We start from the raw sequence: 23,159 nt of genomic DNA, 5'->3' as shown, positions 1-23,159 counted from the left end.
TGTATGGCTGTGTGTGTGTATAGCTGTATGTGTATGTGTATGGCTGTCTGTGTGTGTTTATGTCTGGCTGTATGGCTGTTTGTGAGTCTGTGTCCATGGCTGTCTGTATGGTTGTCTGTGTGTGTATGGCTTTGTGTGTGTGTCTGTCTTTGTTTGTGTCTGTTTGTGTGATTGTGTGTGTATGTCAGTGTGTCTGTGAGGGAGCCTGTGTGTCTGAGTGATTGTGTGTTTCTGTGAGTGAGTGAGTGTGTATGTGAGGGAGCATGTGTGTCTGTCAGTGCATGTGTGTGTATGTGAGTGTATGTGTGTGTCTGAGTGATTCTTTGTGAATATCAGTGAGTGTGTGTGTGTGTGAAGTTTTCAAGGAGTAACGGGATGATCCACTTTTTTAAAGGTGCAGATTGGGCCATTGGGGGTATACCAGAGGCCGAACTCCAGACACTGCTTGTTGGCTAATGTTTGTTTTATTTTTTTAAACAGCGGCAGGGGTTTAGTAGACGCGGGGACTGGGATTTAGTAGACAAGGGGGGAATAAGATTTAGTAGATGGGGGGGGGGGGGCTGGGATTTAATAAATGAGGGGGGACTGGGATTTAGTAGACAAGGGGGGGACTGGAACTTAGTAGACATGGGGGGCTGCGGTTCAGTAGACGAGGGGGAGCTGTGGTTTAGTAGACGAGGGTACGGCTGGGGTTTAGTAGACGAGGGGGGCTGGGGTTTAGTATATATGGGACAGGGGGGTTAGTAGAGGTGGTTGCTGTTTTTTTTTTACTGTACTTTTCAAAATAAACCTACGTTTCATGAAAATTTAAGTTTTTGTTTTTTTGCGGCCCACATAAACTTAAACCTTGTTTATTTGGCCCTTGCTAGCCTTTGCGTTTGACATGCTTGGTGTACAAAGTCACAATGATGCAATTTTAGCTCAGAGAAGAGAAGTTAGAGATAGACAAAACTAACACTTTAATCAATGTGGGGGTGAAAGAATGTAAACTATGCATTTGATACAAAATCCACAATCAAGAAGATAAATTATAGAGATTGCATCCGTAGTGTATGTTTTATTTATAAATGTCCCAAATGTCACTGATTGAACGTACAATTTTATTTAGTAGTGCTTTGTGTTAAAATTGCTTGCATTCTCTAAGTTCAATCGATACACAATCTTCATTACCTCTATGTACCAAAGCATTACTAATCGCACAACATTTCCTTGGCAGTTTTACATTGCGCCACTAGAGGGAGCTCACATTAAACACAGTAATTCCAACTGAAACAGAAGACTACAGAAAGGTTTTTGTCACTAAAATTTGAAATATTGGGAAACTGATGTGAATTCAAATTGAATGTCACAATTTGTGCCAAAATTGCTGATTCGGAAAAAATATCCAAGTCACTTTTGTTTTCACGTTGGATATTTTTGCATAAAATTAGAAATTCACTTTTGGGGGGACTTTTATTAACCATTTCAGCAATCCTATTCATCTTACTTTGAGAAATGTGTTGCAAAACGTGCATTTTTCCAAGGACACAGTAACTAACAATTCATCTTGTTGCTTTCAGCCAGAAGTCAAAATCTCTAATAAGACAAAAAAATAATATTTTTATGAACCCCCACACACGTATTAACCCTTAATAGGGTACACATGTGCCATGCTGAATTGTTAGCGTAGGACTCTGACCTACAAAGTTTGCTTTAATGGGGCAGGTGAGCTTACACTTTAATGGCCATTGGGGTGGTAATACAAAGATGTTATTAAATGTGCATAGGAATTTGGGAAAATACACAGGTAACTATTTTCTATGTATTTGATTCCTATGTTGTTCTACAAAACATATTCCTAATATATTTGTTTAATATTACAATTATCCTTTAGACTGCAAGGTAATTTGAGAAGGCCCCTGACCACCTTCACCTTTTGTTCATATATATCTAATGTGTGATGTTGAAAGTAATTGTTAATTTACCCAAATAATAAAATGTGCAGCTGAAAATGTTGGTGCTTTTTAAAAAACTTGGAAGAGCTTAATTCAGGTTGCAAAATTGCTCAATTTAATATGTAAACACATTGTGATTCCTGGTCACAGTTGTATCTGTAACCAGCAGTATATTTAGGTTTTAAGTTGCCATAGACTATGCACCTCATATAGATCAACACATAATTTGCTACTGAGGAAAGTGTTTGTTTAAAGGAACAGTATAGCATTAGGAAAACAAAACTGTGTTTCTAATGCTATAGTGTCCCTGTCCCTTTTTCTTTAAGTCTGCCCCTTTCTTGGTGTTGAAAAGATTAGAAACCCTATTCCACTTACCTCTTTCTAGTGCCGAGGTTCTCTCTTGGAACACCTAGTATGGCAGGAGATGTGCCTAGAAGATGCCTACCAGGCACTCTCGTGGTATGGGGCACAGTACCTGCCCTGGACAGCCGAGCATGACAAGCCAGAGGGAGAGGAGTTTCATGGTCCTGGCTTGTTATGGGAGTCTTTTTCATGGGTTGGAATTTGGGAGCCCTAGACAAGCCCGGTTTAGTGATCTCTTGGAGTGGAGGGAGAGCAGGTATGACTGGGACGACACTCACGAGATTGAGCAAGACCTGGTCCACCTGGTGACCCGGGAGATGGAGCTAGAACAGGGCTACCAGCAGCTGTTTCAATGCAGTGAGAAGGCTCAACAGGAGAGCAGCATGACAGATCCAGAGCAAGACCCATTCAGCTGGGACGAGAGAGTGAAGTTTTACTGGGAAGAACTCCAGGGGGCCGGTGGAGATGGGACCGAGGTCTCTCCACCGATCCTGCAGGGAATTGGGAGCCCAGTCTCCATTCCCCAGCGGCAGTGTAATATGCAGGGAGAGGAGAGCAGCGTCCTCCCTCCCCAGCGGCAGGCTGAGTTACAGGGGGCAGAGGTAGTTGTTCCTGCCCTCCAGCAGCAGAGTTATATGCCGGAAAGGCAGTGTGAAGTACAGGGAGAGGAGAGCAGCGTCCTCCCTCCCCAGCGGCAACGTTATTTTTTGGGAATTGGGAGCCCAGTCTCCATTCCCCAGCGGCAGTGTGATGTGCCGGGAATTGGGAGCCCAGTCTCCATTATCCAGCGGCAGTGTTATTTGTTGGGAATTGGGAGCCCAGTCTCCAGTCCCCAGCGGCAGAGTATCCAGCAGGGAATAGAGAGCCCAGTCTCCTTTCCCCAGCAGCAGGACTCTGTATTGGGAGTAGAGACAGTCGGTCTCCCTCCACAGAGGCTGGAAGTATATATGGGAGAGGAGCTTGTTACCCCCTCTCCCCAGTGGCAGATTACTAATGTGCAGGGAATAGAGAGCCCAGTCTCCAGTCCCCAGCGGCAGAGTATCCAGCAGGGAATAGAGAGCCCAGTCTCCTTTGCCCAGCAGCAGGACTCTGTATTGTGAGCAGAGGCAGTCGGTCTCCCTCCCCCGCGGCTGGAAGTATATATGGGAGAGGAGCTTGTTACCCCCTCACCCCAGCGGAAGCTTAACATACCAGGGGGAGACAGTAAGCCCCTCAACTGTGCAGATGGGACCCTGGTCTCTGCACTTACCACACAGGGGGTAGGGACGATCGGTCCTGCCCCCCAACGACCGGGCTGTTTAGCCAAAGGGGAGACAGCCGGTCTCCCCCTCCGGCAGCATTGCTGTGCAGCTAAAGGGAAGACAGGGTCTCCAGCAGCAGAGCGGTGTATTTAAAGGAGAGACTGTCGGTCTCCAGCAACCAGGCTTCAACCAGACTACTCCCGTGGTAGTGCTGGCATCAAGGCAGAGTACCGCTGGTCTCTGCCCACTCAGCAACCCACTAAGGCAGCCTACCAGTCCCCCACACAGCCGTGGTGAGGCACCTGGACATGGACAAGTTTCTCCTCTACCCAGGTGTAGTAACCAGTTATTGTGGGTGGGCTGTACTGCTGTTTCTGTATTGTGGGTGGACTGCTGGACTAACAAGGGCACTGACCGGCAGGAGGTCAGATACCCTGTTAGTCTGTTTGGAAAAGGGGAGAGATGTGATGAGAGCAATCTCGCCACATTGCATTGGAGAAGCCTGGTTGCCCGCCTGCTGTCTTTGGACTATGGACCAGACTTTAAAAGACTTTATTTTCCCTGCAGAAAGGCTTATTCGTGCCTTTCTGCCGGGGTGTTCGGTAGATTTTATCTACCGAACAAACTGCCGAAGGAGCGACCACCTGGGAGCTGGAGTGTGCCGCCAATTTACCTCCCTGAAGCTGCGGTTAACCGCAGCTTAATTGACGAATACAGGGTGGTCTTTGTTCGTTTACGGAACACGTGGCGGCGGCCATTTTAAAAGTCCCGAGCGGCCAGCGGTGTTCAGCGCTTACACCATGGATCTAAAAACTGACACTTATTTGCACGAACACCGCTGAGCCGTCTGCCGCCTGGTTCTTATTCGTACAGATCTAACGAATACATGTTCATCCGGTACTTTTGTTATGTGAATGTGTTAACCCAGATAGCTATGCCATGGAGCCTATTCATGTAATTAAAGACTTTGGCTCCATGGCAATTGAACTGAGTGCTATTTGGTAGTTTTGTGCGCTCAGATCCCAGCTATCTAGGGATGTGTGACATGTCTGTGTTTTATGTATAAAATATGACTTTGTGTATTTTAAAGTGTTTTTATGTTTTTGTGCTCACCATGTGCATAATGGCGATTTGCCTTTGTCCTGGGAGATAATTGGATTACTTCTCAATTATCTCCAGGGCAGAGGAGAGGAAGCCAGGGTGCATTGTGGGAAAGTATTGTGACTGTATGTCCTAAATTGATACCTGTCTGTCTTTTGTTACAGTCTCCCATTTGGTCCCCTAGGGGAGTGTCCACCAAGTGGGAGACCTGCATAAATACTGGGCGGGTAGCCCATGATAAACCAGACCACTGCTTGACCCACATCACGGAGCTTTGTCTCGTCTTTGGAGGGATTCACTGTATGCTGATAGAGACTGATTGCCAGCAGTGTAAGCCGCTTGGGAGCTTTTCCTGTTCGTCTGCTAGCAGCTATTCGTGAGGTTCCGGTTCGGGAGTTTGGAGTGCTACCTTATTCCCTTGTATGCAGTTCGGGAGTTTGGTGCATTCACTTGTATTCAATTCGGGAGTTGGGTGTTTTACTGAAGCTGCCTTTATATCTGAATATCGCCTAAACGGATTTTAACCCCTTGTCTGCTGAAACGGTCCGTTACAGTGATCATGATTTTTAGCGATATCCAATATTTTTAAGGTGGTCCCAGTGCCACCACTCATATCTGGTGTCACAATAGTTTGCATTAAAAAATAAAAATAAAACATTTTTGACTGTAATATAATAGCAGTCAGTTTCCTTCACACGTGTGCGCTTCAGGGCCTGCCAGGGCACAGTGTCACACCAGTGCAACTCATATCTGGTGTAACAGTAGTGTACATAAAAAAAAACCTAGAAATTTGATTGTGAAATAATAGCAGTCAGTTTCCTTCACACGTGTGCGTTTCAGGGCCTGCCAGGGCACAGTGTCACACCAGTGCAACTCATATCTGGTGTAACAGTAGTGTACATTTAAAAAAAAATACTGGGGGCTTGTTGTCACCTTTTGGGGACCCTTAGTGTTGTACGTGGCTGGGTGGAGGAAGAGACCTTCAATGACATCAGTGAGGACAAGGAACGGGACATGGCTAGCTTGGTATCCAACCTTGTGCAAATGGGGAGTTTGCGGTTGTGCAAATGGACTGTTTGCAGTTGTTTGCGGTGCGTTAAACGGGGAGTTTGGTCTGTCACTGTGAAGCGTGCGTAACCCTTACACTACCTGATCAATACAACATCATACCTGATGTTTTAAAGCACGTTATTCCAAACAATTTAGGAATGTTAGGTGATTTATGCCCTTTATGGATTAAAACCAGACTCTGCATCAACTATGTAATTTTCCATGGGAGTTTTGCCATGGATCCCCCTCCGGCATGCCACAGTCCAGGTGTTAGTCCCCTTGAAACAACTTTTCCATCACTATTGTGGGCAGAAAGAGTCCCTGTGGGTTTTAAAATTCGCCTGCCCATTGAAGTCTATGGCGGTTCTCCGGGTTCGCCCGTTCGCGAACGGAAAATTTCATGTTCGCGACATCACTAGCTACAAACAGTATATTGCTAAACTAACCTTTTTATAGAGGTTGTTAAGAAGTTATGTAATCAATATGTGAGGACACATAGCATTTATCAAGTCAGTTTACCACATTTTAGAAAAGATACTTTTTTTTTTTTTAAATAAAAGCAGCTTTATCTGAAATAAACACACAGTTATAACAAACAGATGCCAAAAATTCAACATCACAAAAAACAGTCTTTGCCAACCACAAGTCCCAGCGACCAAGAAGCAATTCCAAAAAAGGGGTAAACATCACAAGCTAGAACTAAATAATGAATTCAATTTCTTGTTGCGACTCCTGCTAACATCATAGCCTACAAGTAGATCACACTCATCCAATGCATGCAATGGGATTATAATTTGGCAATAGTATATTTTCATGTTTTTTTCACTTTAGTCCTGTGCTATGCCAGATTATAGCATTATAGCTCTACGAGCATTAAGGTAGATGTATTTAACAACATTTGAAGAGCTGAAGGTGTCCTAACCTTTAGTCTGCAGTTTGTTTTGTTATTTGCCTACACAGCCAGACAGTTGCTGCATCCATATTGAGCACCCAGGAGCTCAGCGTGTCCATTTAAAGCACCATAACTGTACAATAAGGCCTGTCTAGAAGTCTAACTGTACACAATGCTAAAGGAAAAATAAAAAGGTCATACACTAGCTGCAATAATGCCACAGGTTATCAATAACCAAGTATATGCACCAGGTGTGATTCGTTTTAATTTAATATAATATTGATTTGCAAAGTGGTTTAGCACCACCCCTGAGGAGCAGGGAATTCTTGGATTGTACAATGCCTACATTTAGAATGGGAGCTCATTTGAGCAGGGCCCCCAGGGCCTTGTGTTCCTGTACATCTAACTTGCTTTGTTGCAACTACTTTGTTAATTCACAGCGTTGCAGAATTTGTTAGGGTTTTACAAATATTAATAATAATTTACATATGTGCTCCAGCTATTATAAAAAGAACCGCACTTCCCATTCTGGCCAGCAGTAGTTTGGATGTTGGGAAGATCTTCTTAACAATAGTCAAGTTGCACTTAAAGTTCAATAAAATCCCAAAGAGACATACTTTCTTTCTAATACTCTGTTCTGAAATCAAATCATTATTCTAATCAGGCCTGATATCAGAGCGCAACACAGCAAACATGATTAATAACCATGGATTCTGTTTACTTTGTAACTTGCTGCTGATCTTTTTTTTTTTTTTTTATACTTATACATGTATCTGTAATCATTAGCTCCCAAGGTAGTTCTGCCTGGCTTTAAATAAAGAAATTCATCTTCCTATCACTTCAACAAGTCAAACAGAGTACACAATGTATTACCGAGAGTATGTAAACACCTGAATGCATCAATATTCTCTTCTGTACTGATCTTTTCAATTATTTTATGTTTGTTTTCTGTCGGTAAAAAAGCTAAGAAGATGCTTCACAGAATCATTTTGACATGTAGCAACATTACCGCTACAGTAAATTCAACGATGCTGTGATCTAGCCTAATCCACATACTTTTAAAATAAAGATATTGTCTTTTTTTGGAACAGGGTGATCACATTAGAGCAAATTTATTTGCAAGGAATGTGAAGCTGAAACAGATAAACAGAAGCCAAATACCCAAATTCAAAGATTTGGCGAACAATCACATATGATTCTTATTTAAACTTTACCTTATAGTTATTATAATAAGCCAAACATTTGCACCCATCCCAAGCATATGCAATACCATAACTGAATTACCCAGAAGGATACCTAAGCTAGTTACCGAGGGACCTGGTCTTAGAGGCTTGGCTACAATGGCTACTTAATAATACCTCTCTGACTGACTCGAAGCCAGACCATGCCATTCTGAATTTAGCAACTCGGGACAGGAGGGAACAGTAAAATAAGAGAGAGGTCTGTGCCCTTAGGATTTGCAAACTGCTCTCTCAGGCACAACACTATCGGAATTAATAAACCCCGTTATTTTCTATGAAATGCAGGTAGAGAGAAGGGAGCATTACCATTAGAATGTAGTGAGACAAATACTGTAAAAAATGCTTGTAGAATATTGATGAGGGAGTACCATGGGACAGATGGAATAAGAAAGTTATACCAGCAAGCACTCTCTCTTATCCCTACCACGTTGACTGGCTCTTCAAGAGGCTTTAGATGTTGATTTGTCCACAGCTACTTTCCAGCAATGTTGCCCCAAGCTACACAGTCCACTCCTAGTTTCATTCTTTCAGACCTACCAAGTCACATAGTATGCACCATTGTCCTTCCAATCGCCAACAGCCTGGCACTGTCTGTCACTATGTGTCAGGAGGACTGCGGGAAAGTGCACCATGAGTAAATGTGAAATTTAGGGCATTTCAAGCCATAGACAAGTGCTGCATTGATGCACCCACCTTTTGGTGGGACTTATCCATGACGCTAATTGCATCATGGTCAACCCCATCTGTTAGTTAAACCCAACCTACCCAATATCAGACCTGCCATAGTTGACAGATATGTTCTTTTCCTATGCACACCATTTATACTATTTACATGTCCTACGCTCATCACAAGTTAACACAGCAGCACAGGAGCCCCCACTCCCCCCCCAAGCAGCACTGGAGCCCACACTCCCCCCCACCCCCAGCAGCGCCAGAGCTCCCACTCACCCCCCCCCCAGCAGCACAGTAGCCCCCATTCCCCCCAGCAGCACTGGAGCCCCCCATTGCACCCCCATCAGCACTGGAGACCCCACTCACCCCCAGCAGCACTGGAGCCCTCATCCTCCCCCTTAGCAGCACAGGAGCCCCCACTCCTCCTCCACTTAGCAGCACAGGAGCCCCCAACACAAGCACAGAAGCCCCTACTCCCCCCCCCCCCGCCCCACAGCAACACAGGAGCTCCAACTCCTCCTTTAGCAGCACATAAGCCCCCCCAGCAGCACAGGAGCCCCCTACTCCCACCCCAACAGCACAGGTGCCCCCCAGGAGCCCTTGAGCCCAGCAGCAGCACAGGAGTTCCCACTACCAGCTCAGTTGCACAGGAGCCCCCAATCCCCCCAGAGAAGCACAGAAGCCTTCACTCTCCCTCCACCCATGGCAGCACAGGAGCCCCCACTCCACCAACACAGGAGCCCACACAGCTGCACAAGAGCCCCCCCCCCCCCACAGCAGCACATGAGCCGCATTCTCCCCCCCCCCCCCCCCTCCTCCAGCAAAGAAGCCAGCAGTACAGGAGTCCCCAGCCAGCAACAGCCACACTGGACCGCAGAGAAAGCATCCACTATAGTTTTCTAGGTAAGGAGCCTGTGTGGATTTAAATAAAAATAATAATTAAAAAAATAAAAATATTTGAGTGTATGATAAAATGTGTGTGACTGTGTGTGTGTGTGTGTATATGTCTGTCTTTCAGTGAGTCTTTTTGTCTGTCAGTTTGTGTGTGTGTGTGTCTGTCAGTGTGTGTGTCTGCCAGTGAGTGTGTGTGTGTGTCTGTCTGTCAGTGTGTATCAAATCAGTGAGGATCTATGTGTCTGTGAGTGTGTCCGTGTGTGTATGTCACTGTATGTGTATCTGAGAGTGTTTGCCTGTCAGGGAGTGGGTGTGTCATTGTATATTGGTTAAACAGTGTGTTTGCCACTGACGGTGTATCAGTCAGTGAGTGTATGTCAGTGCATGTATCCGTGAGGACGTGTGTCTGTCAGACAAAGTGTGTTGGTCTTAAATAGGAAGGGGGGGGGGCAAAATTAGATTAGGGGGATACCCGAGTTTAGTCCTGCCTAGGGCAGCACAAACCAAAAATACACATCACTCACAAATCATGACTTCTCACTTGCATTACCGTCAATATTGTAAAACTGTCAAAGACTAACACTTAAACATTCTTCTGTGTGTTTCTGTTCCACTCTTACATACAGGCAGCGCTTTGATGATATCAAAGTTAGAGCACCAGAAATGTCAAGCATCACCTAATTCTTGTTGTGTTTGTGCATGCAGCACTGGTAACGTTACATTTGTAAAACAACAACAAAAAAACTCAAATATATGTCCAGAAACATTCTGCACCAATAAATGTGATGCATGTGATTAAAGCTACAGGAAACACTTTATGATGGTGGTAACAAGACAAGAAGTTGATTTTCAGGGGAAAATGGTGGCAGCTGGTTAACATATAGTATAACGTTTTATACAGCGTTATATTACCTTTATCCCGGGAAGTCCAGGAAGCCCGGGTAGACCAGGTTCACCCTATACAGGAAAATTATATCATATCACAGAAAAGAACAGAATAATTCACAAATAGCAGGGCAATTGTATTCGTACCACTTGAGGTATGAGAAAATATCAATGCCATAATTATCGGTTAGTTATCACCCCTTCACTGAATTACATTGAGACCGATATATTTAAACAATCCACAGGCATATGGAATTCATTTAGAGGGCCAATCTGGATATATACATTTATTTTGGTTATAAAACATGGACCAGTTCTTAAACTACAATGAAAGGAAGCTTTTCATTAAGAAACTTTATTGACCTGGTCTGGGCAAAAAAGTATCGAATAGCCTACAAATCTGATGGTCCGGCCCAAAAAACGAAGGAACGTAAAGATTAGAAATTGAACCTAAACATCAACTGCCACCTTGAAGACCCAAATGATTATTATACCCCATAAAACAGAGAAGAGCTTTTATCAAAATCTTTCCAATGCAACAACATTAAGTATAAAGAAACTGTCATCCCCTCCCGTTAATCTTTCTGAAGACTCTGGAAGACAATTTATTTTTAAGTTGAATTGTGCAGCTTGCTTTGGCACAAAAAAATCGGTGTCATGCCAATTAAGGCTCCCTCAGCATTAGGAGAGCTAATAAGGCATTATTGTAGACTTCATCAGAACTGATTGAATCTGAAGTTCAAGTGCATTTATTTCCTTTTGCTTTTCAGTTGCACAGTGTTTTGAAGTCTTGCACTTGAGTTGAGCACGTACAGCTCTCATTACAGAACTTGCATGGTTTATAGTCACACAATGCTTGAATCTTGTTCCTTGCTAAATACGGTCCTCAAATTAAATACAGTCCTCACAATGACTTCGTTTTTGAGCTCTTAGCACAATTTACACTTTCGAAATGGAACAAATGGAACTCTTAGACTTTGTAAATAGCAGTTTTTGTTCTCTCATACTATGTGTATCATGCATATATATACTGATATTTGATCATATTTGTTCTCTAAACACCAATAACATAGGCCTTGGTGGAGTTATTTCTTGAGGTCTGTTCATATTCAGTGTATTCATTGATTGGTACTCTGTAGGCTGGCTAGGATTTATAGGCATGGAGGGGCCTTTTGTAGGGGCTAGTGCAGGTGTATGGATGGACACCACAAGCTCAGGTATCTATCTATCCATCTATCTATCTGTCTGTCTGTCTGTCTGTCTGTCTATTTATCTATCTGACAAGGGAATTACAACTCCAAGCTGTTGGTTTTTCAGTTAACTTATGTTGGCCTTAAATATCCAATGTATTTGTCAGATCTCCACAATTCTTGGTTTAGTAAATAAACACCCATGTCAATCTATTTTCCTACATAAGGTACTGTTTTTAGGTAGTGTCTGTTATTTTTTGAATAAAAGTGCAAAAATCGATATGGTAAAATCATTAGTGATAATAAAAAGCAGTTAAACAGAGAATAGAGAATGTTAATAAGCTACATTGTGATTGCACAGCACATGTTAGCATTCAAGCATAGCAATTGCTAGATAGTTGCTTAAAGGAGAAATATATATATATATTTTTAAACAAAACCAGGCCATTTAAATAAGCCATATCCAGTTGGTTGCAATTAATAACAACAACAAAAAAAGACTAAAAGTGAAATGCATAAACATTTAAAAATGATCCAAGATTTTATAGTGCTCAAGGAATTTCTGTACGTATAAGTTCAACAAATGACTAAATATTTTATCATTGTCATTCTTACTGCTAGTGTTCCACTGAGCAGGTAATTAGCCTAGTGGCATGGATTTTATAAATGTTACCTTCTGTCCTGCGCGGCCAGACTCTCCAGGTTCTCCCTGCAATTAAATGTAAAAAGTCCAAATTAACAAAGTAAGTATATGGACCGGTAATCCTCCCAGAGAACAGCACATCTTAAAGGTTTGCTCCAGCCCAAAAATAATTGTTCTTATAAAACACTGGTTTGGTTAGAGTAACCCTTTTTTGAGGTGGTCTGCCCTCACAAAATGAAAATTATATAAATAAAAAACACTAAAATTCACCTCTTTTCCATTGCAGAGTTCAAATGTTCCCTGCAGCCCGATCCTCCTTGCTGGACATCACTCTCCCTTGCCAGAGGTAAAGGGAGGCAGGGAGGACCAAATCAGAGGAGGATATGGGCACCATGCTAGCACCAGGCACCAATTTTGCACAGAATCGGCATTAGGCAGCCAACGCTATCTACATGTTTCAGCAGGGATTTTTGGCCCAGGGAAATTTTCGCACCAGGGCCCTGTGGTTTCTAGTTACGCCTCTGCTGTCATCAATACACCTCCTATTATTTAGAAATGCTCCATTCAACAGTTGCAAATTCCCAATAATAAATGTGTGTAATGGAAGCCTGCATCGTTTTAATCGTGTTGCAGTTCTCCTTCGATCCTAAAGTCTCCCCTGGCTATTTTGCAATTGCTGAATAACTAGTGTATGATATCATTGGTTCTATTACCTTAATACCAGCAGCAGAAGATCCTGGATCACCCTGTTCAAATAAAAATGGTAAAATAATAAATCTAACAAATAATAAATATTCAATCATATCATCATACTCTGACACACCATCTAGAATTATGCTGACATTTTTTGTGTTTTTAGCTTTTGCATTTTAATTTATATTTATTAGATTCTCTTTTAAGTGCTTTTGTCCACACATTGGGCGGGGGTTCATGTGTATATTGCCCAATTTGTATGTGTTATTGAAGAAGTTAATTTGGTTCCTTCCCATTTTCCTTCCTCTGCTAAACCAGCATTGTGTCCGTTTTGCCCTTGGTTTGATGGCCAGCAATTTAAGTCCTCACATAACTGAACAGAATGGTCCATTGAGATACTTCAGTGGATGTGTGAGTTTTGTGCGCAAACTGATCATTTGTTTTTACCTGATGCTATATTCAAAAGAAGCCAGCAATCCCCCGTGGTAAAACTTCAGTTTAATAATATGTAAAAAAAAAAAAAAATATATATATATATATATATATATATATAAATAATAAAACATTGCATTAATAAAAAAGCGTTAACATTTACATGAAATAATACATTTACGGGGAGATTTTAAATGAATAACACTTTGTAAAATTAACGCTCTCTAGTGACTTGAGATCTAAATAACAAGTTGTACAAAATCTCCAATTCAGCAAAGTTGGAATTTTTTTCCATCTCTTCTTTTTGATATGTTGGCCAATTGTTACCTCTAATAAAACATCTAACATGATTGTTTATTAAAGAGAGAATTACTGATAATTCAAAATAAATTTACAAATTTAGTCCAAAGTAACCAATTTAGAAACATTTGTAAAGTCAATTCTGTTATCAGTTTGGCTATTTTGGCTTTTGATTTGTAACTCACTTTGAATTCCCTGCAATTCTTCCTTTAGTAAATAACCCTGTAGTATATTAGTAAAGGGATCATCTAAGTACCAAAACAACTGTGCTTGATGAAGTTGTATTGGTGTACAGATAATTCTCCTGCATTGCTAGAACCAAATTCTCTGCTATTTAGGTGTTAAATCACTTAGTTTATGTAGCGCTAGCCACATCTCTCCTGGTTGAGACTATATGCAGATTAATTAAGCAAAATGCATATATTAAAAGGACACTCCAATGACTGAATAAAAAATAAATAAAAATCACTGTTTAGTAGATATACCCCAAATGAAACCATGCATGTATTTAATTATGCTTTTTTCTATTTGGGAAATATATAAAAACAGCTTGTAAGTTGCAGTTCTCCTTTCTGCTGCCTTTGAAGCCCTCCCCTTCTAAACCCGCCTAGACTTTCTGTGGCTGTCCAATCACAGACTTCACAATTCAACTCAATGATAAGTCTTTGCAAGGCAGCTGCTCTTAGCAGTTGCTGCCTTTTGAGTTTATCTCCACTGAATAAAACAAACCAGAAAGTAGAAGGATCAGTTTTCTGATCGACAGCTTGGGAGGGTGTAACAAGGTTAATTTTTAGAAGTGTCAATTTCTATTGAAATCTGCACTTTTTTCAAAATTAAAAAAGAGGGCACACTCATCACACATAAAGCTTTTCAGCAAGCTAAAGTGCTTTAGGGGTCTGGAGTGACCCTTTAAGCTAAAGTTGTTTTGGTGCTTAGAATGTCCTTTAATTACAAAAAATGTACACACAGTACCTTTAGCTTCATCTACAGCAGTAGTTTTAGTGGCAAATGTAAAGAGCCTCCCTGGCCAGACAATTGTTGCCAAAAGCTCCATTTAAATCCTGTTTAAAGTGAACCAGTCCCATTTTTAAATGCCTGCTAGAAGGGACAGTGATTTTAATTTGTTTGGCGTGATTATTTATACCTTTATTAAGTTATTATTTTCACCGAAGCCGAAAAGAATTACATGAGCCCATGACAGGTGTGTGAACCGTTAGGCAGTATTTTGCACAAAGGTAGAGTTTATATGTAAAGTATATATATATATAAATATTAAAACAATTACAATGTTTACAAAGTAAAACTGAAACATATAGCATTTCCAAAGATATATGGAACCTAGTAAAATCTTGTATGTGAGAGGTTTATGTAATGCTGATGCTTTCCTGCACCAGACTGCTTTGTAGTGTGTGAAGCCTGTTCTACTGCACCAGACAGACAGGAAGAGAAAATACCATCTACTAAGCTGTAAAAATAGTGTTTTCCTAGGCACGTATATCCCACTGAATGAAAATGAAGACCATATGTAAGAAATGAGCCCTTAGCTATCATGGCTTTTAAGATAATACTATTTTGTCAGTCACCACTAACATACAACTGTATTGATTTCAACACCTAGGTCACTGGTGTGCAGAGCACTAGATGGATTTAGACCTTATACAACTGAGACAAGTAATCGGGGTCTGCGGTTCTTACAAATGACTGCTCCAACAATGGCTGATAATATATACTGCTATAATGCGCTCTGTCACTACTAAGCAATGACAGGAGGAAATACGAAGAAGTAATGATAGAACTTCCTACTGGGATGAAACTAAAATATCATCAGCTAACATCTTACTTAAAGCTCTCAGTTAAGTGTTCTCGACCTGAATGTTGTGGGCAATGTAAAAACTTAAAGGGATCTTATAGGCATCAAACTACTTTAGCTTAATACAGCAGTTTTAGCGTATAGATCAAGCCTTCCCCAGTCTCAATGCACTATTTTGTGCCATTTAAGAGTTAAATCACTTTGTTTCTGCTTATGCAGCCCTAGCCACACTTCCCCTGGCTGTGACATACACAGCCTCCATAAAATAATAGATTTTTTTTTTAGATGTTAATTTGTTTTATCATTTTTTATCTCCCACTCTGTAAATTGAACTTTAATCACACATATAAGGCTCCTGTAGGCTCTAGCAAGCTATTAACAGAGCAATAGACAAGAAATTCTAAATGAAATAGACTGTGCAATACAGGAAGTTTAAACATTAGATCTCTCTTTACCGGAAGTGTTTAGGAATGCTGTGCAATTCACATGCAGGGAGGTATGGCTGGGACTGAATGTAAATACAGTCAGCAAGGTGAAGGGTCAGAGTAGGACCCATCTAGGGGGGTCTGCCTTGACGTTGGCAGGCGGGCATTCCCTCCAGTGGCCATTGGAGTAACTAAATGACTTCCATTTACATAGGGATTAAGGAGAGAGCGCAGGTTTTTTTTAAAAAAATTGGTTTCTACTATAGGACTGAATGTACACAGTGATTGAACTCATAAATGGCAGAGAATTGACCAATGAGACTGCAGGGGCATGATCTATACACCAATATCTATAATAGCAATATGATGTTTCACCAGCTACTGAAGCTCGGTGTTAGCTCTGACATGAAAAAGGATGGTGGCACCCATAAGGGAGAATTTCAGGTAAGTTAATTTAATCTTTCCTTGTCATTCGTGGCCACTGGACCCCCAGCGGTGATGTCACAGATTATGCAAAGACCCCAGACAGTGAAAAGGCCGCTTTGAGAAACAAGGAACATGGGAGAATAGTAAAGTGGCCCCAACGACAGACAATCAAATGATCCTAAAACAAGGGTACACAGTCATAAATGTGATTCAGAAAGATAATGCTGTGACATATATACCCATGACAGGCATATTACTGAAAGAGCACATGGTAGAACAGAGGTAGAATTGAAGAGATTATCAATATGTATAGATGAGAATATAATATTGCCAGCCCCCAGTCTTAAAGGTACACAGGTAAAAAATAAGGGACAAATAAGTGCACTGAAGAAGACTCCAGCTGGAGTTGAAACACGTTTGCTATTAGACATGTACTATTTTGGGACTTTTTATCTTGTATGCAGTGTTTACTTGGGCTTTTTTGCCCAGTATATTTATTATACATTATTTTCACTGCTTATTTGTCCCTTATTTTTTAACCAGCTTATCAATCAATTTTCTGATTTATTTATTTGTATCCTGTGCTGCTCTCCTTCAAGGATATCGTTCTATCCTTATCAGGCACCCTCCTGCACATCTTAGAGCCTGGGATGGCTCTACATCCTGTGAGTTCCATCCTATATAGGGGTTTACTATATGTACACACAGTTTGCACTATGTTTTTATATTTGTTTTTTATTAGATTGATCCTGATATTTGTATTTCGTTGACTGGTGCAGTATTTGTTTTATTTTCTGTTTTTAGATAAAACAGTGATTTTTATTTATATTGCATTTGGGCATTGGAGTGTTCCTTTAAATAATGCATTAAAAACAAGGTCCATAATCTTAGATATTTAACTAAGAGTCTCTAAATGTGCTCCTTTGTGTATATAAGATGTTTTTAAAGTATTATCGTTTCTTTAGTACACGCAATTTGTTTGTGAGAAGGAATTTCTTCATACCAGTTTAAGATGCCGTGGGAGCTACACTTGTCTTACCCATCAGAAGTTAATCAGGTGTTGCAGTGTACTCTCAGTTTTTGAACTAATTTGCTAGTGATGAGTGGTAACATGAATTCTGCAACAAGGAAATTCCCTAAGAGCTTCTGAGTTAAAATAGAATAATAAATAAACTAAACACAAAATGATGAATTGTCTAAGGTTTAGACAGCATTCATGGGCCATTAGTATTCTGGGGATGCATATAACAATATCCCTGTATCTGCTTCATTGGCATTGCAAAGATTAATGTGTATTTGCAGTTGAAAAAGCAATGATCTATCAAAGCCGTACGGTCCATTTCTTTATAATCACAACAGTGGATTGGGCTTTCAATGCCAAGGGGCAGTAAATGAAAATATTCTCGCTATGCCATGCTTAACCCTGTCTAGTCACTCTTCAGGAACCATGAAAAGAAACACAGCGCATTATAAGTTTATTTGTATGCGCAGTAGGGAAAATCTAAGCAATCAAATATAATTTCCTGTTTAACAATAATTGCTCTTTATGGGTTTCTTTAAAAAAAAAAATTAAAAAAAAATAATAAAAAAAAAAATAGATTGGAGCCACACAAGCTGTGAGACTATTAGAGGGTATTGCAGCACACAAGAGAGGGATGTCATGTTTGTCAATGGAAGTCTACATAACAAAGAGGCAATCCATCAAACTTCTTTTTTTTCTGTTGGTAAAATGTTATGCACGTCTTAATGAGAACAATGAAACCTGAATGTAATTTGCTTTACAATATAAAATAAAATCATATTTAGGAAACCTGCATTATTTGTGTTGAATTTGTTCTCAGCATTTTGATTTTGTTAAAAGCTTAGAGCTAATGGTCTCTGCTTCCTACAAGGGAGGACTCTGGGTGACACAAGCTTCTATTTATTAATTTATTAATTTCTCCTTTACTCCCTCCCAGAGAAAGGCCACACATTCTTGGTCATACGGCATAGAAATGCTGACCTGTGTAGTACTGTGTACAGTTCAAACATGGAATTTTGGTGTTCATTAAAATAATATCAGTAAATGTACTCTGCTAATTAAGGATGCTGTGGAGATCTTCCTTGTTAAATAACACAAATGGTCTTTTATATATTTCTTCATTTTTGTTAAACATTGTCAGCAAAATGCTAGTTAAACATAACCTGTTACTACAATAAACATTTTCCATATATCTCATGGAAAGCATTGCAAATTGGACTCCCATTTTATAGAGCAGTAGTTCTCAACTCAGTACTTAAAGCACACCAGTCTAAAATTTGGACATTTCTCTCCCAATGAAGATACTGACAACACCCAGACTGTTGGAGTTTATTGAGAGCTGAGTAATATGCATGGGGGCCACTCAAATAAATGAAAGTTGCAAGTCAGTTATTTGTGATACATTAGCTGTTTGTGCTCCCCAAATTCATACTCTTTCCATTATAGGGATACAATATTTTTTTAGCCTGCTGGCTTACATCCAGCTATGAACTATATATAGTGATGTCGCGAACATAACATTTTCGGTTCGCGAACCGCGAACTGGGCGAACCGCCATAGACTTCAATAGGCAGACGAATTTTAAAACCCACAGGGACTCTTTCTGGCCACAATAGTGATTGAAGGGAGGGGGGGAGACCTACTCTCCTCCCCCCCCTGCCCCCCACCCCTGGGCGGCAGGTGGGGGCCATAAAGATAATGAGGGGGGACCTACTGTCCTCCCCCCCCTGCCCCCCACCCCTGGGCGGCAGGTGGGGGCCATAAAGATAATGAGGGGGGACCTACTGTCCTCCCCCCCAGGCCCTCACCCCTGGGTGGTGGGTGGGGGGGCCATAAAGATAATGAGGGGGGGGACCTACTGTCCTCCCCCTCTCTGGCCCCCAACCCTGGATGGCGGGTGGGTGCCATAATGATAATGAGGGGGGGACCTACTGTCCTCCCCCTCTCCGGCCCCCACCCCTGAGCGGTGGGTGGGGGCCCTAAAAATAACAATAAGGGGGGACCTCCTGTCCCCGCCGGCCCTCACCCATGAGCCGGGGGGACCTTCTGTCCCCCCCAGGCCCCACCTCTGAGCGGTGGGTGGGGGCCCTAAAAAAAACAATAAGGGGGGGACCTACTGTCCCCCCCCAGCCCCCACCCCTGAGCGGTGGGTGGGGGCCCTAAAAAAAACAATAAGGGGGGACCTACTGTCCCCCCTGGCCCCCACCCCTGAGCGGCAGGTGGGGGCCCTAAATACAAATGGGGGGACCCTAGTCACCCCCTCCCCCAAAGAAAAAATTATCCCCCTACCTACCTCCCTCACCCTAAAAATAATGAGGGGGGGGACCTTTAACTAAAAACCTGTAAAAGAAATTAGATAAAAACAACTTACCATTCAATGTTTTCTTTCTTCTAAGCCAATCAGAGTGCTCTTTGTCATTTTACACAGCGTGGGAAAATTCCAAAGAACTTTCCCACACTGTGTAAAATGACACAGAGCACTGTGATTGGATGGCTTGAAATCCATCCAATCACAGTGCTCTGTTTCATTTTACACAGCGTGGGAAAGTTCTTTGGAATTTTCCCACGCTGTGAAAAATGACACAGAGCACTGTGATTGGATGGATTTCAAGCCCACCAATCAGAGTGCTCTTTGTCATTTTACACAGCGTGGGAAAATTCCAAAGAACTTTCCCACGATGTGTAAAATGACACAGAGCACTGTGATTGGATGGATTTGTTTAATAGACATGCCCCTACTTGCAGTATTGCGAGTAGGTGCACAATTTACTAATACTAAGTAATTTTGACTTAGTATTAGTAAATTTGGCTGAAAGACCACAAAAAAAAAAGGGGGCGGATCGAACATCGCTGATGTTCGCCGTCCATGGCGAACGTGAACACGCTATGTTCGCCAGGAACTATTTGCCAGCGAACCGTTCGGGACATCACTAACTATATATAGTAAGGGACAAGACAGAACCTATCCAAGGGACTTTATTCTATCAATGTTCTGTCTAACTGCTGCAGAGTTAGACGTTTTTGCTAGATTATTTTTTTTATCTGTAAAAGTAGACAAGGGACTTTTTGGGATCCTAGATCCCCAAAAAGTTAACCAAAAAGTGTTGTTTTTTGGAATTAAGGAATTTTTGGTGCAAACAATATTTGAGGAAATTAAGTGCAGGTGCAGGTAAAGCATCTTAGGGTCCACCAAAAATGTGTGTTGGTCTTTGGGAAAATTTCCTATTTAACATTCCTACCTAAAGGGTTAATCTGAATGACTTTCACTGGTCACTCAATCTACTTGGCGCAGCAGGGCTTACTCCATGCGGATGTATTACAAGCAGAAAGAATTAGCTGGACATATCTTTAACATTTGTAAGATTTCTCATTCTATAAACAAAACAGTTTGAACTTAAAAACCTTCAAGTGGAATTATGCTGTTGAAAGCAATTAAGCAACATGCAGATTAGATTGGGCAAGATAATGTTTCTAGGAAATAAGAAAAAAACTGTATCTATAAAATAAAGAAAGTAACCTTAATCCTTACTGAAAATATACATTCCAAAGTATATACATCAGTCCAATCGCTCAAGTGGAAATGTTCCAACAAAAGCCAAAGCACTAAACATTATTCCCTATAACTTCTGATGAGATTTCTGCATTTGCTCCGTTATGTCTGTTTAACCATATTTGTTTTTGGTTTTCCTTTCCTGCAGCCTTTACCTGTGCGTTAAAACCCAGTACTGATAAAGTGAACAAGTTTCTCCCTTACTTATGATAAACTAAATGTATTCTGCTGATACAATGTCCGAAAGAGCTGCTGTATATAACACAATACTCCACGGTTTTATCTACTAAAACATCGGTTTACAGTTCACGTGCTGTGCCTCTGTCTATGTATGTGCATCATGTTAAATGTGCAAAGATGTACAACCAGAGTAACCCGCAATAAACACTACATCCCAAGTCAAGGATGAGTGCTATGACTGTGGATACTACAGCAGCCTAAAGTCAATAGATTGTTAAAGAAACACTCCAAGCACCATAACAACTACAGCATACTATAGTGGTTATGGTGCTAGGAGTACATTGCAACCCAATGATCCCCACATTGTAAGGATTCAAACCATTTTATTAAAAATTATTTCTTAGATGGGACACATGGCCTCTAGTCTCTGTGTCTGAGCTAAGCCTGGCAGTGTAGGGCTTAGCTCATTGATTGAGAGTGATCACCATTACAGGGCTTGGCTCAGGAGAGCTAACACACTCTGAAGCAGGAGCCTCTGGCTCTCACTTAGGAGTAGTGGAGGTGGGGTGCATTGCGCTCAGCGGATTCCAGGAAAGGTCAAACTGTTCTAAAATGGGTTGACTCCTTACAAGATGGAGTATTGTAGTGGATATGATGCTTGTAGTGTTCCTTTAAGCAAATGATTCCCTAGAATGAACTCAACCTGATCAACACTTCCAAGGCACCATAATGATTCACTTGAGCTGTATAGGTGCATCAAATCAGAGCTATTAATAGCATGGGAGATACCGGAACATCCTTGGTTTGATATGATGGGGAAAAATATGTATTCCCTACTAATAAGGGGCATATTTCCACTATTCTGCCTTAATGTTGGCAAGTAAGCTTACACTTCAATGGCCATTGCTTTGGCACCAAAGATCCTTAAATATACATAGAGATTTTTCTAGATAAGGCGCAGGTCACTGGTTTTGGTTTGTCTATAAGGAAAATTTACAAAAGAGAAAATTGTCTGGAATTCAAAGCGAATTAGCCAAACTGGAAACCTAGCTTAATTTTTCCAGTTCGACTACTTTGGCCTTAAAGAAACACATTAGTGTTAGGAGTACAAACTTATTTCTAACACTATAGTGCTGTACTACCTATTTAGTTTCCTGACCCCCCTCAGTAAGGAGTTAAAAGGTATGTTACTTACCTTTTCTCCATCGCTATGATTGTCTCGCTGTGGCTGACCCCGCCTCCATGGCTGAAATCATCAATCTTGGTGATCTCAGCCAATTCCCATAGGAAAGCATTGGGAGGCTATTGTGTGTGCACAGCAAATGCCTTTTTGCACCAATCAGCATCTCCGCATAGAGATGCATTGCGTCAATGAAATGCCACAACACAAAACTGTTCCACATTCTCAGGATTACGATATTTTGTGCTTCAATTCCATCTCTACAGTTTTATATATTACCTTGTTTCCTAGATCACCTTTCGGGCCACTTTCACCAACATCACCCTACAAAAAAAAAAATACAATTATCTCACAATTTCCTTTTTCCAAGACAATGTCATAATAGGCTGTCATAATATAAGCCAAGGCTGTAATGAAAAATGTGGCTGAAGTAGTGGTAACGTTTCCCTGCTGCCTGACCATTCAACCTTGCTGATAATATATATTAGAGCAGCAACATCCGTTTTTCCACCGCCTGCAGTGTGAGCTACGAATTCTCAGAGAGAAGGTAAAAAGTCAGCTACAATGATGATTCACATTAGCCTTTCTCATGAATCAGTGATCAATGCTCTAAATGTTCGATGTTAGCACCACAGCATCAAATGCCATGTTAACCATTTGTGATCAATATCTTACCTCTTTAAGAACTTTGAAATTTTACTCAATCGATATTTAATCTTTGAAATTTATTTTTACATCCATAAACATCGCATCAGTTACAGTTTAGCTTTAGTCCAAAAAAAGGATTTATAAATTATGCAATATCAAAATGATTAACTATGGTGTCATTGTTCAGGAGTTGGGGTTGTGTTCACCACATGGCTCAGGGAGTAAAACCTATCCCAGAGTATCCCATCCAACCAAATTCCAAATGATCTCAAGTAATTGGTATGAGCGCGTTGACATTTTGCTAAATATGATACGGCTTATGCATCAGTTCACTTGATGAGAATGTTTTTCTCCTTTCTGTGAAAAATGTCTCCTTACATCTGATATT

The 23,159-nt window shown here is 41.1% G+C and overlaps 1 protein-coding gene across 1 annotated transcript in view; it reads right to left on the bottom strand.

The window, feature by feature from the left end:
• LOC134614487 (collagen alpha-1(XXV) chain-like) overlaps positions 1–23,159 on the bottom strand; it is a 167,007-nt gene that overhangs the window by 64,713 nt on the left and 79,135 nt on the right. The window contains exons 11-14 of the mRNA XM_063458370.1: positions 22,403–22,447; positions 12,820–12,852; positions 12,137–12,172; positions 10,301–10,345 (exon numbers count right to left, since the gene is read on the bottom strand). Of these exons, the coding sequence (XP_063314440.1) occupies positions 10,301–10,345; positions 12,137–12,172; positions 12,820–12,852; positions 22,403–22,447 (159 nt within the window). The remainder of the gene's footprint in view (positions 1–10,300; positions 10,346–12,136; positions 12,173–12,819; positions 12,853–22,402; positions 22,448–23,159) is intronic.

Source organism: Pelobates fuscus, chromosome 6, assembly GCF_036172605.1.
Source record: "Pelobates fuscus isolate aPelFus1 chromosome 6, aPelFus1.pri, whole genome shotgun sequence".
In the NCBI taxonomy this organism is placed as follows: domain Eukaryota; kingdom Metazoa; phylum Chordata; class Amphibia; order Anura; family Pelobatidae; genus Pelobates; species Pelobates fuscus.
This window is presented reverse-complemented; position numbering and strand designations above follow the sequence as displayed.